Consider the following 16,734-nt stretch of genomic DNA (forward strand, 5'->3'; position numbering starts at 1 on the left):
CCTGTTTGCCTGTGTTCCCTAGTTAATTTCCCTGGTCGTTAATTAGTTCCCTCACCTGTTCCCAGAGCCGCCTTAACCTAATGTTAGGCCCCGGGGCTGAGAGGTTTTGTAGGCCCCCCATCCCCTCGATTTATAGAGTCTCATTTTAAAAAAAGTGTAAAAGCCTATCTAGGTAATCTACATCACAAAATGCATTAGTTTCTTTCGAGACCTACAACAGTGAGTTTTTTAATATTGTTTTTAATTTTAATATTGTTATTAACATATCACTGAGCACATAAACACAAGACACTTTATTTAACAACCACACACAGCAACTAAATTTCAACTTTATGCAAATGAGAAGCGATTTTCGCGAGCGACAACCAATAGGAAAGAAGCCTTTCAGTGGAGCTCAGCTCCCGTCACCGTCTCGAGTGCAGTGCAGGCAAGACAGAGGAGTTCAAGGGCGATTTCACTGTTTTATATGATTTGACTGTAACTAACCACAAACATGGATATAATAAAATAATGACAGCGACAAAATCTGACAAGTTAAAAAAAAAATTGACCTTTTCAGCTCATCATGAACCTGAACATGGGAGGCCCCTGAACTTAGGAGGCCCCTGGGCTTCAGCCCAGGTAAGCCCGTGCATTAATGCGGCCTTGCCTGTTCCGTTTGACATTGATTACGCTCCTCGTGTATTTAAGCCCTGTGTTTCCCTAGTTCCTTTGTCCGGTGTCATCTTTATTTAACGTGGATGTATTAATGGTTCCTCCTCACTGTAAAAAAATTCTAACCTCTCCAAGTCAAAATTTTCTAGTGACTGGTCACATCTAAATTTTGAAATTGGCCCAAGTGTAATTCTCGTATAGTCTGTTAACATTGGCTCAATGAGAAATAATACGTCAGACTAATTGAAAAATGTAGATGTTATCAGTCACTAGAAATTTTTGACTTGGGGATGTAATTTTTTTTTACAGTGCTGTGATCTCATGAGTTTTTCTTATTTAATAAAGTATGGGTAACACTTTATTTTACAATGATTTTTTTACACGTCACATAGTAATTACTATAAATTATGCTTAATTACATGCAACTAACCTAAACCACAACCTAATCCTAACAGTAAGTACATGTAGTCAATTATTATTACTCACTACTTAAATGTATAATTACACTGTAACAAGGACACCTTACAATAAAGTGTAACCAAAGACTGTTTTTGTTCTCAATCTAAACAGTTTTCAACGCTCTCTACACATGCATCACCTATTTTATTCTTGATTGTTATGTAAGAACCGAGTTTTAACAGGAGTACAAAAGAATATTTTGAACAGGAAAAAATCATTACAAAATAAACTGAGAATCATTTATTTATTTGGTAACATGTGGATATTTCCAAATTGAACAAAAATGTCTCCTGTGAGGGATCTCCATGGTGGGATATCTGGAAAACCAAACAACAAATTAACATTCTGAGAAATGAATTGGTATGATATTGAATTATATTATACTTTTTAGAATACTTTTTAATACCTATTTAATAATGAAGTCTTCTCAGCCTATGGCTCAAACAGTGGGAAGCCAGGATGCCCCTGTCAAGAGACAGGATTGGTTAATAAACAAACTAATGTGTCTACAAATTCTACAGGAATTATTCTGCCCAGCCATGTTTTTAATAACAGCACATGTAAACCAAAGAAGTTTACTCTTGCATTACCTCTGCAGTTCCAGGGCCGGGCCGATCACCACGGTAATCAGGAGCAGACGTTACCATCGGGTCTACTGCCTTCACCCTGTTCTGAAACATGTGAAAATTTGTCTTTAAGACTGTCTGAGAAGAAAACCTAAAAATAGCCCTTGAGATTACATTAGAGTAATGATAGAGTAATCTTCTGTGATTTCTTTGTAAAGCAAATATACTTTTCTTTTATTCTTTATTAACTTTATTTATTTATTCTTCTTTTCTGTTTGGTAACACTTTATTTTATATGTGTCCTTGTTACATACATGTACTTACCATAGTAATAACAGTCAATTATGCATTACATGCAACTAACCCTCAACCAAACCCTAATCCTACCCTAACCCTACAGTAAGTACATGTAGTTGCTTAATATTACTCAGTACTTAAATATATAATTACACTGTAACAATGACACCTTAAAATAAAGTGTAAGCTTCTGTTTAAATGATCAGTTAACAAGGAGGAGAAAATGTTAAGTCTTTACAATACCTGTATTGGTTGCACTGGTTGCATTGGTTGCATTGGTTGCACTGGTTGCATCGTAGCCTGGCCTTGAATATTTGGGCCAGCGTTCTGGTTGGGTATCAACCTTACAGGAGTGTTTCTCATAGGATATAGATTCGTCAGGAAGAATGGAAAGCCCTAGAAACAAAATTTGACTTACTCTCCAAAAAATCAGTGATAATAAGTTAAATCAACAAGTTAAATCAACATCTAAGTTCAGTAAAGGTTAGTGTGAGTGATGTTCCTCTGAAGTCCGTCAGTACCGGAGGAGGGTTCTGTGCTGGTATGCCGTTATTGGGGCCGAAGCCAGGTATGGGCTGCTCCTGCTGCAACGGAGGCATCTGTGCTGGGTTCAGCTGGTTTATTTGAGGGGGAAAGAAGGGTCCCTGAAACCCAGGGTTAAAGTTCAGCACCTGCGGGGGCTGTTGCTGGATCAGGTAGGGGGAGAAAAATGGAGTACCCTAAAGAGAAAGAAAGCAAAGAGCTAAGAGGATTCCGTTAAGATTCAAATGAGCTCCTTGTAATACGAGCACCATATTTTAGAATAAACTTACAGGTGTTTCCCAAAAAACAAATCTACTAGTTAAAAATACTTTGCTTAGACTGAAAGCTGAATTACCTGTGCTTGACCCAGACCCAAACCCAAACTTGCCAGAGTGAGTCCATTGAGACGCAAAACCTACAAGGAAGCAACGATTAACAATTGTGAGCATGCATAACAGAAAACAAAAAAAAACTTTATTTTAAGGTAACGTACTTACACATGATACATATACTTACTATAGTAATAATAACAGTTAATTATGCATAATTACAAGCAACTAACCCTAAATCAAACCCTACCCTAACCATAACCCTATAGTAAGTAAATGCAGCCTAGTTAAATAATGTTATGCAGTACTTACATGTGCATTTACACTGTAACAACATCACCTTAAAATAAAGTGTAACCAACAAATATACACACTCTTGTTCAAAAGTTTGGGATCAGCCAGCTTTTTATTTTATTTAAAGACAGAAATGTATTCATTAAATTTAGTTGACAGTAAAGACTTTTATGATGTTACAAAAGATTTCTATTTCAAATAAGTGCTGTTCTTTTGAAGTTGAATACTGAAAAAATGTATCACAGTTTCCAAAAAATATTAAGCAGCCACAACTGTTTTCAACATTGATAATAAATACATAAATGTTTTTTGAGCACCAAATCAGCATATTAGAATGATTTCCGAAGGATCGAAACTTAGCTTTGCCATCACAGGAATACATTACATTTTAAAATATATTAAAAATAGAAAACAGTTATTTTACATTGCAACAATATTTTACAATATTACAGTTTTTGCTTTGTTTTGATTAAATAAACGCAGTCTTGGTGAGCAGAAGAGACTTTCAAAAAATCTTACTGACTCTAAACTTTTTAAAAGTAGTGTAATTTAACATGTAACATCTAATATATAATTTATGACAAAAAAATATATAAGATACATACCTCATTACTGTTACTTGCAATTATTCCAATTTGTGGCTGGTAGATCTGTGAAACACAAACCGTTTTGTTACTTTAGGTTCAAACTGAAAACATTCATTTGCTAATTTTATTATTTATAAATGTACACTTACAGGGGCACAAGTGCAAATGCTGAGGAGACCAGCCATGGAAAAGACGGCCTGAAACTTCATCTTGGTAAGCTGTGGATGAAAAATCAACGACAATGAACAAATACAGATGGAAACAGAGATGGAAATAACATTTTACATACTTCTAATAATACAGTCAATAAATACACAATATTAGAGAAAATAAAAGTACATTCATGGCAGAGCAGAAGTGCAAACTAGTATCGTCTTTTCCCCGTTTGCTTTTAAAGAGGTTCTTGCCCTCTTATAATATCAGGTTGCTGTATTTGTGACACATGCAGTGTGTCATGTTTCTCAATTTGTCCATAACACGTCATATATGCATATATCATTATGGTTAAGCACTAATATGGTCAAACGCAAACTGCTAATTGGTTTCATCAATTTATTGTCTGGGTGTAAATATGTCTGTTAGTACAGTAAGTGTGTTTTGATGAAATAAGAAATCTATCATTATGATGTTATTAAAAACGTTGAATGCTTAACAGATCAGACAGATGCCTGAGATTCACAGACTAATAAGCAGGCAGAATGAAGAGCTGTTTGCTCTGTTAGGTAAGGAGACAAATTATTGTCTGACTGGGAAAGAAAGAAAAAAACAAGACGAACAGATTGAATCATTCTCTTCAAAACAATAATTATAGCAATTAGTGTGGTCATCTCCACTTCATAATTACATGTTTTAGGGGCTGAGTATTCCAGACAGAAGAAATAGTTTTTTATGTACACAAGTGTAGTGACCTTTCTCCTTTCTAAAATATGCAGCAACCTTAAGTGTCCAGTAGATGGCAGTATAAAACAATCAACAAATATCTCAAAACACTATTTATTTATTTATTTAGTATCTATTTTAGACTACATTCTATTTTAGAATTTGATGTCTAGTCACTATTTTTAAGTATGTAACTCTATTTCACAGTCTTTTTTACACACACACACACACACACTACTGTCTGTAAGATTCTTCTGAAAGATATGATAGTGTAATCAAGCACCATTTGCCTATTTAAATGAGTAATGAAATAAGAAAGCTGAGGTAGGACATCTGTGAATGTACACTATCGTTCAAAAGTTTGGGGTCGATTATGTTTTTGAAAGTCTCATGCTCACCAAGGCTGTATTTATTTGATCAACAAATACAGTAAAACAGCAACATTCATACTAACTATTTTCTACTTTACAAGGTAAATCATTTTTGTGATAGCAATGACGAATGGTCAGCGGCCATTACTCTAGTCTTCAGTGTCACATGATCATTCAGAAATCATTCTAATATGCAGAAATGGATTAATACATACATACGTACATATATAAATTCAGTGTTGAGGAAAGTTACTTTTAAAATTGCTCTACTGTATTGCAATATAATAGATATATATATACTCACAAAAAAATAACTTATTGCGTTACTTAGTTACTTTTTATGGAAAGTAATGTGTCACGTTACTTTTGCGTAACTTTTTCTCACCTGGGCAAAAAGTCTTTTTGTTTGTTTTTTATAACCCCCAAAAAATATATAATTTTTTGGCAAATGTAAAGGCCCTTTTTCACACCTAAAGTGAAATGAAAAAGCTTTGGGACTGAAGAAAATGCAAATTCACGCCTGGACACTGGAGGGCGCAGCTCACACAAACAAATGTTTTTTTATTTTTATTTTTTATACAAAATGTGATGTCTATCTAAAGTCATTTTGCTTATTGGTATGGTTGAATTGTATCATTGAAGGTCAGCAGCAAAGATATTGATTAATAAAGTGAGATTAAATATATATTTGTGTAATTTAATATATTTAATTATTGCAGGTTTGTGTAATATTTCTTAGTTTGCATTTCACTGTTTTTATTCATTTTGAGGAATACTGAATCTGTTTTGAGCAAGTAAGATGAGTAAATACCTGTTCACACTTATTCGAAAACTACAATAACCATCATGTTTACACAGTCACTGTGATTTTGCTAAGTAAGACATGTTCCTGGATCAACATATTTTGTTGATCCTGGAATAACATTCCTGTCCCAAAATGTTGTCCTTACCCTATCCCTACCCCTAAACCTAACCCTACCCATAACTTTTCCCTAAAATCAGAGGGAGATGATAGGTGAATAAGAAGCACCTAACCCTGGTTCTAGCCTAAACTTGACATAAACTGTAAACTTGTCCCTCAAATCTGATTGGTTGATTGGAAAGTTGTTCCAGGATCAACAAAAATGTTGAACCAGGAACATGTGGCACTTCACCCAGCAGACACAACGCCTCTGCACCCTACTCACGAGTTCTCCCAACATGGGGACGGGAGAGCTCCCAGTCAATAAATGTGAAAACAAAGTAACTTGCGTTACACTCTCAGGAAAAAGGTACAAAAAGCTGTCACTGGGGCGGTACCCTTTCAAAAGGTACACCTCTGTACCTAAAGTGTGCATATTATAAGTACCTCAAAGGTACATATCGGTACCAAAAGACCAAAATATTAGTACCTTTTAAAGGTTACCGTCCCAGTGACAGCTTTTGTACCTTTTTATTTTCTCAGTGTGCTTATTAACACCCAACACTGCATAAGTTCTTCTTATTAAGTTCTTATTCTTACACTGTAAAAAAAGTCCAACCCTCCCAAATCAAAAATTTCAAGTGAACATCTACATTTTTCAATTGGCCCAAGTGAAATTCTTGTTGCAATAGTCTGTTAACATTGGCTCAATGAGAAATAATACGTCTGACTAATTGAAAAATGTAGATGTTATCGGTCACTTGAAATTTTTCACTTGGGAATGTAATTTTTTTTACAGTGTATTTAAATTTTTTATTTTATGAATAGAAAGTTCAAAAGAACAGAATTTATTTTAAAAGTCTTCACTGTCTTTTTTGATCAATTTCATGCATCCATGCCAAATCAAAGTATAACCAAACAAAATCTTACTGACCCCTTTGTGTATTGTTTACGGCGATTCATGTTTTTAAAAAAATTTTTTTTATCTTTAATCTCTCTGTTTGTAAATGTCTAGTGTCATCAGTTGTGTGGAATATATATGTGATTGTGTACTGTAAGTTGTTGATTGTTGCATAAATAAAAACGCAAAAAAAAATCTTACTGACCCCAAAATGTATGATCAAATCTAAGCAGTTTACTGTCTTTATTATGTCTGTATAACATTTGAAGAGTTGCGTCTTTTTCAGTCCTGATGCTATTTTGTGGTAATACAATCTTTTCTGAAACAACCCCAGTTTCGGCATGCTTTTAGTCTGAACCATAATAGTTGTTATGGTTTTCTTTAGTCTAGTCAGTGCCAACATCAGAAATGAGTTTCGTCAGAGAAAGAATACACATCCTTAATGGAGAGCTGGTTGCATTGTGAGGGACTGAGACAATTTAGTGACTGAGAATGCAAAAAAACAAAGACAATTGGATATAATCTTCTTTTTTTTTCTTCTTCTTTTTTTTAAACAGTGATGATGGTGATCATAATCATCATGATAGTATTAACCTTATGATGTTATTTTTTCCCTTTAAAAATGTTCACAATGACTTCAGGAAAACAGTAGATGGCAATATAACACAATAGAGTGTAAAATCGAAAGAGAAAATATTCACAGTTGCAACAAACTAGTGACTTTTATTTAGTATTCGGTATAAACATTTATTACACATGCTGATGATTTGTCAGTAAAAAGCAAAGGGTTAGACAATTAGAAAGTGCATAAGGAATACATTTTACTTATCAGCAATGATTATGTATTGTGAATAGAAAATGACAATGTAGAAAAGAAGAGATATCTTGAAAGTATCTGTGAAAAGAAACAAACAGATTCTCAGCAAAGGTAATGATTAATGTGCATTAAAATATATGTCTAACAAAGCATGTAAAACACACCTCAGCGATTCAAACACGTCTTTCACTCAAATTTCCAGACACAGTTGGGCTGACCTGAGCTGGGATCTGTATGCAGACGACAAAGTCAGAATTATATTAGAATGTACAACACAACCCATTCGATTTCAGATTTTTCTACATACCTGGGTGATTGAGACCGGTGGTCTTGTGGTCCTTCTGAGGAAGGAGCGCTGAGGAAAATGAAGAATGATTTAACAGTTAGAACGGTGGATGACAATAATTCTGCCTTTTGAATGCTGCAAAAACACTGCTAAACAATCGAGTTACAGGTACACTTTGTACCAAGAACTTAAAGAACAGAAATGATTTGACTTGAAAAAAAAAAAATCTATTGAAATGTTGTTCAAATATGCAAATGATCCATTATCTAAATAAATATGCACTAATTTGCATAAATGCACAGCACGGAAATCTGAATATTGGAAAAAGCCAGATTCAAAATTCATGTTTCATTTTGCTATATTAAAGTTAAAGATTTGGATATTTTGGATATCGCTTTTTATCACTCCATAAATCAGAAACTACTGTCAACAAATACAAATTATATAATAAAAAAATGTTTTTAGGAGTAAAATGTTGAATATATATCAGGTAAATTACGTGTAAACTATAAAATACCTTCAGAATATATTATAGGAATAAAACTGTAAAGTTTGGTGTAAGTGCCCCTGAAGAGGAGATCTCTAGCTTATCGTGCATGAGAAAAAAAACCTAATTTTGTTAAAACAGCCTTTAAAGATATGCACTGTAATTGAAATCAGCAGATACAAACAGATAAAGTGTAATAAAACAAATAAATATGCATTTTGGTTGTTTTCTTTCCACAAGTCTAAGAGAAATTATAAAAAATTACAAAATTGACCACCAGTGCCTGAAAAAACAAGGGTTTTGAGAAAGAAGATTTTTTTTCTCCTGTATGTTTTATAAAATAAAAAATAAAAAAAAGCAATCATTCCTTCTCAGGATTAAAATCTGTGGAAATACTTGATGATGGACGAAGGGTTGACGCTATGAAATTGCATGATAAAACTTACCTTAAATCTAGTCAGTGAACCTGGTGGTATTAGGCCTGCAGCTTGATTGTTTCCAATAGGGCCTTGTCCAGCCTAAAGTTCCAGAAACATAATTTGTAGTCCATGCTTTGACTTTTTTGCATTAGCGTAGTACTAGCAACTAGAAGATTTGTTTACCGCAACTTGCTGCTGAGGAGGGAATAACCCTGGTTGATTCTGGGGCCCACCAATGTAATACGGCAGCCCCTGTTTATCAGAACATGGTTCAGATTAGATTGGAAATAGATGTATATTGTTACACATAAACGTTGTGAATGAACATGAATGAATACCCCGTTAGAGGGAGCGAAAGGATAAGCCAACTGAGGTCCCATGTTGGGTGGAGCGTAGGGAACTGCGGCCACAGGTGGCTGCTGAAGCACATACGGAGAAAGAGCGGCTCCAGGCAGAAACTGTCAGACATGAAAGAGTTTAATCACCTAGAACATTATCCCAGTGGGATATAACGCACTTAAGTGGTAAATCATCAGTCCCTACTTGTGTAAACGGAGGCTGTCCTATAACAGCAGCACCACCAGAAAACATGGGTGGATTCAGACCACCCACCAGTTGAGGGTTAACTCCATTCCCACCGGTAACCAGACCACCATTCAGACCGTTGATCAGACGCAGCTTCTAAAAATAAGTGCAGCTTAAAGCGTCAATATTAACAAACTTAACACAAGATGATCCTGATGATATGAATGATCTTACCTTGGCTGAGGTGATCTAGAAGAGAAGAAAGTATCGGAGTGATTAAAGCATGTATTGATCAGTCATGAATTACCAAAAGAAAAGAACATGATTAAATGGATTAGAGTGAATCAATGTACTCACATCAGCCATTATGGCCAGTACCATAAAGATGACAACAAAGTTCTTCATCTTACAATCTGAAAAATATCATCAAACAGCACATTTTAAAATGACACAGTCTGAATTTGATATTTAAATCATCTTTTAATAGCAAAAATGTTGCTGGCACCCACCTGTATGTCACTCCAGCAGTGATTTGCTCTGTCATGTACAGTACAGTACAGTAGATCTCCAGTCTTTTATTGAGCTGGATGGTCTAGTTCAACCAATTAGAGTTCAACACTAATCCAGCTTTGTTTATCAGTGGGGTATTGGGAAGCATTAGTTATGGTTTTGTTATTCATATATTTTTAAGTTCACCACCAGGATTCTGGAAGAATTTGTGGTCATTTGAGTTTTTAAGGATTTTGGACTAAACGTTCACAGATGTACATCAGTGCATACGTCACATGACATCACATTCACTGTAACCTGCACAGACAGATGAAAACAAAAATGTGGTCTCAGCTGTAGTTTTTCTCTTGACCTATATGAAAACACTGTTTGTGTTATAATCTCATTGCTCCTGGTCTGAATGTCTTAGGTCTTAGATCATTCGCATTGTCATGTAGTCAACAAATGCCAGCCCTATAGACCATGAGACCACAAAAGCAGCCTTAACTGAAAGCCTGTAATTTGACCTGATGGTTTAAAACAATGTCTACTTACATACAGTATTTATAAATATAAAAAAAATATAAAAAAACCCTGGTTTTAGCTGGGGATTTTCGCTTATTTATGTATAAGTGCTGTAAATCCATAGGTAGCTGTAATCTATAGGTTAATTACATTAGTTATGCAAAAACATGTCAAACATATAATTTATGACATGTTCATATCTCATTTTTTTGTTACTTTGCAGAATCTAAAATCGTTTGATTTCCATTTTGTTTTGTTTTTTCAGGACAAAACACCTATACTGGGTTTAATTTTTTTATAACTTTATCATTTTAAAATGTGGGAAACAGTAGTAATAAAAAAAAAAATGAGTATAGGCAGGTCATATACCTTTATTGTGAATTTTTATATTCTACATGAACAAACACACATTTTTAAGCTTGTGTACGTTTGTTGGGACTTAAGAGAAAAAGAGATCATAACTGAAAAATATCAGATTGTTCTATCATTTTATCTTCTCAAATTGTAGAGAAACAAACATCATTATCAGTAGACAACAAAAAAAGTTAAGACATTTTGTTTAAAAAATAGTTTAATACATGTTCATCTTCTGTAAACATAACATTTGAATTTGTTTTTTCATGATCACAGTCATTTAATGTGAAATGGGAACACAAAGGTTAACTAATAACAAAGACATTCAACTAAAGCTATTACAGTAACAACTATTAAATACATTTAAAAAAAACTAAAGCTTTAGAATATTAGCAAAAGTGCAATGTATCAAAGCACAACAAGAAAAAGTGCAGAGTAATGCAGTGAGGGCACATCTGACATCTAGAAGTTGGTTCCATTATGGTAAGAATAATAGTTGTGCAGTTCCATCATGTCTTACTCAACCCTAACGACTTCAGATGTCTGTCAGCCACATTAGCTAATCAGGAAAAGACTCCGTGTACATTCTGTGGCTAACTGGAAGCTACTACAAAAACCTAAAAACATGTGCCCTTTCCTGTTTGCATGATTTCTAGTAACATTTACCTTTAAAAATGTTTTATACAAAGAAATGGCAGTTCATGTTTTCCTAGTATTAGGCATTCCTGAGCTTAAAAAAACAACAACTCTTTGTGTTCAATGGCACAGTTATGCAATTATCCCAAGAGTACCCTAAAAATAATGCCATCTTTCTCATTGCATACAGTACAGCAGAAGAACTATACTTTTTCCTTAAAGTATCCTACATTGTTTCTCCTAGTCTTATTCCAGAGGTAATCTAGATTCCTCCTCTTCAGTGTTGTCCTGCTTCTCAGAGGTCACCATCATAGGCATGGTCTCCTCTACAGGTGTGCGTGGATAAACGTCAGACTCCTCTGAAATATTTGGGCTAGTTTCTTGTTGTGACAATCCAATGAATGCAGGCTCTCTGAGTGGCTCTGTATCCCCAGTAGACTCATTTGCATTCGCTTGTGACTTTCTATGACACCGAAAGAACAGACAAACGCAACTGAAAAGAAAACCAATCAGTACAGACAGAGCTACGTAGTAATATCTCTGGGTCACACCTGTGGACGACAGAAAAGAGAATACAAAAGCTTAGCAAATTTTTCATTGAAAATCTGATTATTATTTTTTTTACGATAAAACTTACCCTCCACAGTGACAGTGTTGATACTAATGACTTCACCCATTTTGTCTTTCACAGTAAACGTCCCACGATCAGAAGATGTCAACATGCCCAGCACGAGGGAGTAATTCACGACAGATACTCTGTTGGCGTATTCAGGTGAACACGCAGCATCGTTTCCCCTCACACTGCAAACCCGGGTCTCAGCTGAACCAGTGAAAGTTACCGCCACAGGGTCTGAGCCGAACAGGTCAAGGGTGAGATTGTCGCCAAACTTCTTTGCACAGAACTTTTGATGAGCTGAAGAAAAAAATTGCACATTTTAGTCAAATAAGCCTTTCTTTTTCTGTAGAAAAAGAAACACTGAAAAGAAAAAAAAAGTAACATTCAACAACCTATAACATTAAGAGTGACAGCACCAGGATGCCCATGTTCCTCTTCTGTATTGTGATAGCACCGATATAATCCCTTATCTGCCGTGGTGACCCAGAATATGGTGAGCGATAGATCTCCGTCCTTAATGAGGTAGTGAAACCGATGCCCTGCCTGTAAAACTTGAACCATGATTTGTAATTCCTTTTTGAACTTGTAACACAATTTGGTCATCTTTTTTCCATAAGACGTTCACAGCATCGTCAGCGATCCGTTTCTCTGTACGTGCGTAGCAGGGTAGTGTGACGTTGCTTCTGATTGTGGCATTCACAGTAGTGGGGACTAAACAATGAAAAGACACAAAACAAAGATATCACATCGAACTGTGGCAAGCAAACTAGGATGGTAAACTTTCCAATTAAATAAATGATCTATTATCATGCTTAACTAATGAAGACAGAACTTACCAAAAACTTCCAAGTGAAATCTACAAAGAAACTTTGAATCACACAAGACTTTGTACCAGCCTTCATCGTTGTACACAACAGAATACAGTTTTAGAGACAGGTTTCCAGCCTTTTCAGAGATGCTTACTCTGTTCTCAAACCTATCTCCTTCTGTGCAAGTCCCTTGCACACATTTCATGACATCCAACCTTTCATTTTTAGTTTTTAATTCCCATAAGAGATTGCCATTACATGTCTCGTTACAAGGGATAATCGCAGTATCCCTAACTTTCACCGCATCAGGGACTTTTCCACTCAGACAGGCAGCTATAGCGAGCAGGGAAGACAGAAATAAAAATTAATTTTAGATTGACATTTCATTATAAAAAAACGAACAATCAATCAAACAAAAAAGCTAGTTTAAATAGCAACTAATTAAAACACTATAATGTGTAGGGAAGTGACAGGCTTTTGCAATGACAAAGTGATTAGTGATAGTAACCATTGATGATGCAATGCAATAAAGTTGAACAGAGCTCAATAAGCAGCTAAATGTGTGGACAGACCACATCACTTATTTAAAAAGTTATCAACAAGAGAAATCACAATATATTATTTCACAAAAGAATAGAAATTGGCATCTTACCAAAGAGTAATAGAAGACAATAACTGGGGATCCCTGATGGGTTCCTGGCTGGTACATGACACAATGGCATCATAGTTTGACTCTTAAACTGGAGCATTTACGAGGGAAAGCAAGAATAAGACTTAATTTAGACAAAATAATGCAATTTATTTAACCACAAAAAGGGTGAAAGACTGAGAGAAGCACTTCCAGTCAATCATTTGTGTCTTACACAGTTTCAACATCATTTGTTGAGAGATAAAAAATTACTGAAAGCAAATATTAATACAATTTAACTACCTTAATAACTAATACATATATTAATAAATAGTTATAAATTATAACATAAAATATATCAATTATAAATATAAAAGTTAGTAAAAAATAAAGTTGTTGCTTTGATTAACTTTTTTTGCTTTAACTTTAATTGCTTTTTTATTAAGGCACCAGTTAAACATAAGTATTCAAAAGGCCTATTAGTGGTTAAAACAACTGGTAATGCAGAATATGTTTAGATGACAAATACAAGCTTGAAAATGTTCAACCAATAGCACCTCCATATATAGACTTTACACACCTGTCCGGTTTCAAGATCTTGCTCCGAATTTTATAGGCTCTATTCCACTGAATGTAAAAAGTAATCACAGTGCTATTAATCGATCAGAGTGGGCATTTAATTGCGTGAAATGCTCAAAGTGAGAGAAAACAATCGTTAAAACAAACCGCAGAATCTTTAATATAGCGATTTTAAGTTACTTTCTTAACCTTTTTTCTAAATAAAACGTTTTGTTTAATAAATATCCACTAATCAAAAATGTATTACGGTGTGTAACACAACAAAAACTTTTCTTCTTCTGAAAAGGTACCCCTACGAACTGAAAAGGTACGCTGCCACCTGCTGTGCTGGAGTATAGCAAAGATTGAATACCAGGTCCTATATTTAAAATACTGCTGTGAATTCTGCTCTCCTAAAGCATTTAATTTTCTTATAAGTTTAAAGGGCACATAACACACACAGTTACTGCCTATCTCGTGTTAATCTTTAGTACATATAGAGTAGTATTGCATCATTCATTTCTCCGAAGTCTTTAGTTATCAGATTTATAAAAGACAGATCCGCTGTATCCTACCCAAGGCTGGATTAGTACCCCCAGGGGCCCCTGGGCACTGAAGCTCATGGGCCCCCTCCCCTACCTGACAACCACACCCTCCAAAGGAACACACACAGGTGGCCCACCAGGTGTGGGATTTAACATGCCAATCACTGAATGACTAGTTCACAAGACAATGATACAAAATCATTTTTTCTGAAAAGTAAGATTTGGGGAAAATGTCATATTGTGATTATTGAGGTCAATATTGCGATATGCAATTGCGATATAGTAAACAAATGGTTTCATGAGTTAACTTGCTTATTTCTCAAGTAAAATGCACACACAGATTAGTGATAATGCTGAAATTTGTAGCCTATTTCTCAACTCAAACTAGAAACAACAACTAAATGCACTGTTTTCAAATTAAAATAATATTTTTTAAAAATTAAATATTGTTATTTGTCTCAATAATACAAGAGTTAAGGCCATTGCACACTGAGTCCGAAATTTTCGTATGCGTTTTTTCGTGTTCGTCAGCCTTAAAATTCGTCACGCACAGAAACCTTGCACACTGAGTCCGATGCGTATTTATTAAACCTTTGCGTAAAAAAACGCAACAAATTCAAATTGGATTCGTCAAGCAGTGAGGATGATTTTGTTGCCCTCTTTCTTCTTAAAAAGAGAAAAAGAAAGAGGAAATATTGGGTCCATCCAATCCTGAGATTGCGCCGAGAGGAAGGAGAGTTTCACCTCCTTATCAAGGAGTTGCGAAATTATCCCGAGCGATTCAAAATGTACCTCAGAATGTCAGTGGAACAGTTTGATGCTTTGCTGGCGATACTCCACATATTAAAAAGAAGACCACCAATTTCCGTGAACCAATCGATCCTGAACAGACTGGCAGTATGTCTAAGGTATGGACACACGGGGACGGGGACACGCGCGCACACACACACACACACACACACACACACACACACACACACACACACACGGCTGGCGTGTGACAGACACTTGTCTGCTTGTCAGACGCGTTTATATACTGTCTTATGGTCAGACGCCACTCTGGATTTTGTCGTTCGCTTGTACGGTAGGCTCTGAATTGTCAAAAAACCTCTCAAAATACTGGCTGTGGATGCGAAAAACGCAGAAAATCGAACCCGATCCGAATTTTTTTATTACGGACGAAAGTTTCGTAGACAGTGTGCAAGCGTGATTGACACAACGTGAGGTCGAATTTTTTTTTTAACGTGCGAAAATTTCGGATGCGAATTTCGGACTCAGTGTGCAATGGCCTTTACAAATAAATGTCATATTTACCTGTGCCTGTCTAACAGGTAGACCTAGGACATATACCGAAATTGAATAAAGTTACCAAACTGCAATGCATAAATTATAAATTAAATATAGACTAATCCTTATTATAGCAAAAAAAAAAAAAAACTCAGATCATGGAGGGCCCCTCTCTGCGCAAGGGCCCCTGGGCACGTGCCCAGATTGCCCATATGGTAGATCCGGCCCTGATCCTACCGATTCTTTCCGAAAACAGCCGAGCTCCTGAAGGCGTGCCGTGGGTGGAGCAAAAGAGTTACGAGCATCGTCACAATGGACTTACAAAAGTCTAGCAGTCTAGCATTAGACTGCCGACAAAAGAAAACACTCACGGCCGGGATATTTTAGCACTGGAACCGCTCCATTTCTCAGTTTCAAACGATCTGTAAATCCAGCGTCGAACTGAGCCGTGTTTATAAAACATTTGTCATCGAAATGCCGGAAACAAACAAACAAACACACAGCACACACTTGCACAACTCCGTTGCTGCCCAGGAAAAAACGAACTGCATCCACTGTTCCCCTAACGCATGGGTTAACAAGGTTATCTTTCCCTCTGAACCAAAAACACACTTATTTGGTGACATTGTTGATTTCGTGTTTATGGGCGTTGCTCGCTCTGGTTAATGTATGCATGCGCTCTTTTAGGAGAAGTGCCCATACAAGAACTTCCGTCCTTTATGACGTCATACAGGGCCATACCAGTCTATGGGCAAAAAAAAAAAAAAAAAAACCTTTCCAAACCTTATACGATTCTGTGTATTTGGCACAGAAATACTTTACTACATACGTCTAACTCGTTTTTTTAAACTTTGGCCATGTTTCGCATGAGAATCCTACTCTTTAACAGTGTAAATAAGTCAGAATGCATGACATAGCATTAGACATCCCCTTTAATTGTTTCCTGTTCATGTTTGGTATTTAATCATCTACAGTTTCCATTTCCTGACATAT

General features: G+C 35.6%; 3 protein-coding genes across 3 annotated transcripts; all 3 read right to left on the minus strand.

Annotated features, from left to right (window-relative positions):
• Positions 1–1,338: 1,338 nt before the first annotated feature.
• On the minus strand, positions 1,339–4,078 carry LOC309495257 (uncharacterized protein). Its single transcript, XM_082164933.1, has 9 exons — positions 4,048–4,078; positions 3,858–3,926; positions 3,727–3,771; positions 2,854–2,913; positions 2,498–2,695; positions 2,220–2,372; positions 1,704–1,784; positions 1,520–1,578; positions 1,339–1,430 (listed from the first exon to the last, which is right to left on the minus strand). Exons 1-8 carry the CDS (start codon positions 4,051–4,053, stop codon positions 1,546–1,548), a joined length of 645 nt encoding a protein of 214 aa, XP_082021059.1. The 5' UTR covers positions 4,054–4,078; the 3' UTR covers positions 1,339–1,430; positions 1,520–1,545.
• A 3,396-nt stretch (positions 4,079–7,474) lies between these two features.
• scpp9 (secretory calcium-binding phosphoprotein 9) lies at positions 7,475–9,378 on the minus strand. Its single transcript, XM_082164943.1, has 7 exons — positions 9,313–9,378; positions 9,108–9,227; positions 8,953–9,021; positions 8,797–8,868; positions 7,885–7,932; positions 7,742–7,807; positions 7,475–7,655 (listed from the first exon to the last, which is right to left on the minus strand). The coding sequence occupies exons 1-6, from the start codon at positions 9,358–9,360 to the stop codon at positions 7,751–7,753; spliced, it is 414 nt and encodes a 137-aa protein (XP_082021069.1). The 5' UTR covers positions 9,361–9,378; the 3' UTR covers positions 7,475–7,655; positions 7,742–7,750.
• A 1,281-nt stretch (positions 9,379–10,659) lies between these two features.
• LOC309495240 (uncharacterized protein) lies at positions 10,660–14,273 on the minus strand. Its single transcript, XM_082164913.1, has 6 exons — positions 13,932–14,273; positions 13,376–13,463; positions 12,751–13,056; positions 12,307–12,625; positions 11,936–12,211; positions 10,660–11,849 (listed from the first exon to the last, which is right to left on the minus strand). Exons 4-6 carry the CDS (start codon positions 12,515–12,517, stop codon positions 11,545–11,547), a joined length of 792 nt encoding a protein of 263 aa, XP_082021039.1. The 5' UTR covers positions 12,518–12,625; positions 12,751–13,056; positions 13,376–13,463; positions 13,932–14,273; the 3' UTR covers positions 10,660–11,544.
• Between the last annotated feature and the right edge of the window lie 2,461 nt (positions 14,274–16,734).

Source organism: Leuciscus leuciscus (assembly GCF_965113295.1).
Source record: "Leuciscus leuciscus genome assembly, chromosome: 3".
Lineage (NCBI taxonomy): Eukaryota > Metazoa > Chordata > Actinopteri > Cypriniformes > Leuciscidae > Leuciscus > Leuciscus leuciscus.

Excerpts from the sequence above, each read along its gene's own strand:
- LOC309495257 (XM_082164933.1), bottom strand. Across the intron at positions 3,772-3,857 it reads GCATTTGCACTTGTGCCCCT|ATCTACCAGCCACAAATTGG; the intron begins GTAAGTGTACAT and ends TGTGTTTCACAG. Across the intron at positions 2,914-3,726 it reads TTGCAAGTAACAGTAATGAG|GTTTTGCGTCTCAATGGACT; the intron begins GTATGTATCTTA and ends GCTTCCTTGTAG.
- scpp9 (XM_082164943.1), bottom strand. The coding sequence starts at position 9,360 with ATGTTTTCTGGTGGTGCTGCTGTTATAGGACAGCCTCCGTTTACACAA. Across the intron at positions 8,869-8,952 it reads CTCCTCAGCAGCAAGTTGCG|GCTGGACAAGGCCCTATTGG; the intron begins GTAAACAAATCT and ends CTGGAACTTTAG. Across the intron at positions 7,808-7,884 it reads CACCGGTCTCAATCACCCAG|ATCCCAGCTCAGGTCAGCCC; the intron begins GTATGTAGAAAA and ends GTCTGCATACAG.
- LOC309495240 (XM_082164913.1), bottom strand. The coding sequence starts at position 12,517 with ATGACCAAATTGTGTTACAAGTTCAAAAAGGAATTACAAATCATGGTT. Across the intron at positions 12,212-12,306 it reads TGTCACTCTTAATGTTATAG|CTCATCAAAAGTTCTGTGCA; the intron begins GTTGTTGAATGT and ends TTTTTTCTTCAG. Across the intron at positions 11,850-11,935 it reads CAACACTGTCACTGTGGAGG|GTGTGACCCAGAGATATTAC; the intron begins GTAAGTTTTATC and ends TGTCGTCCACAG.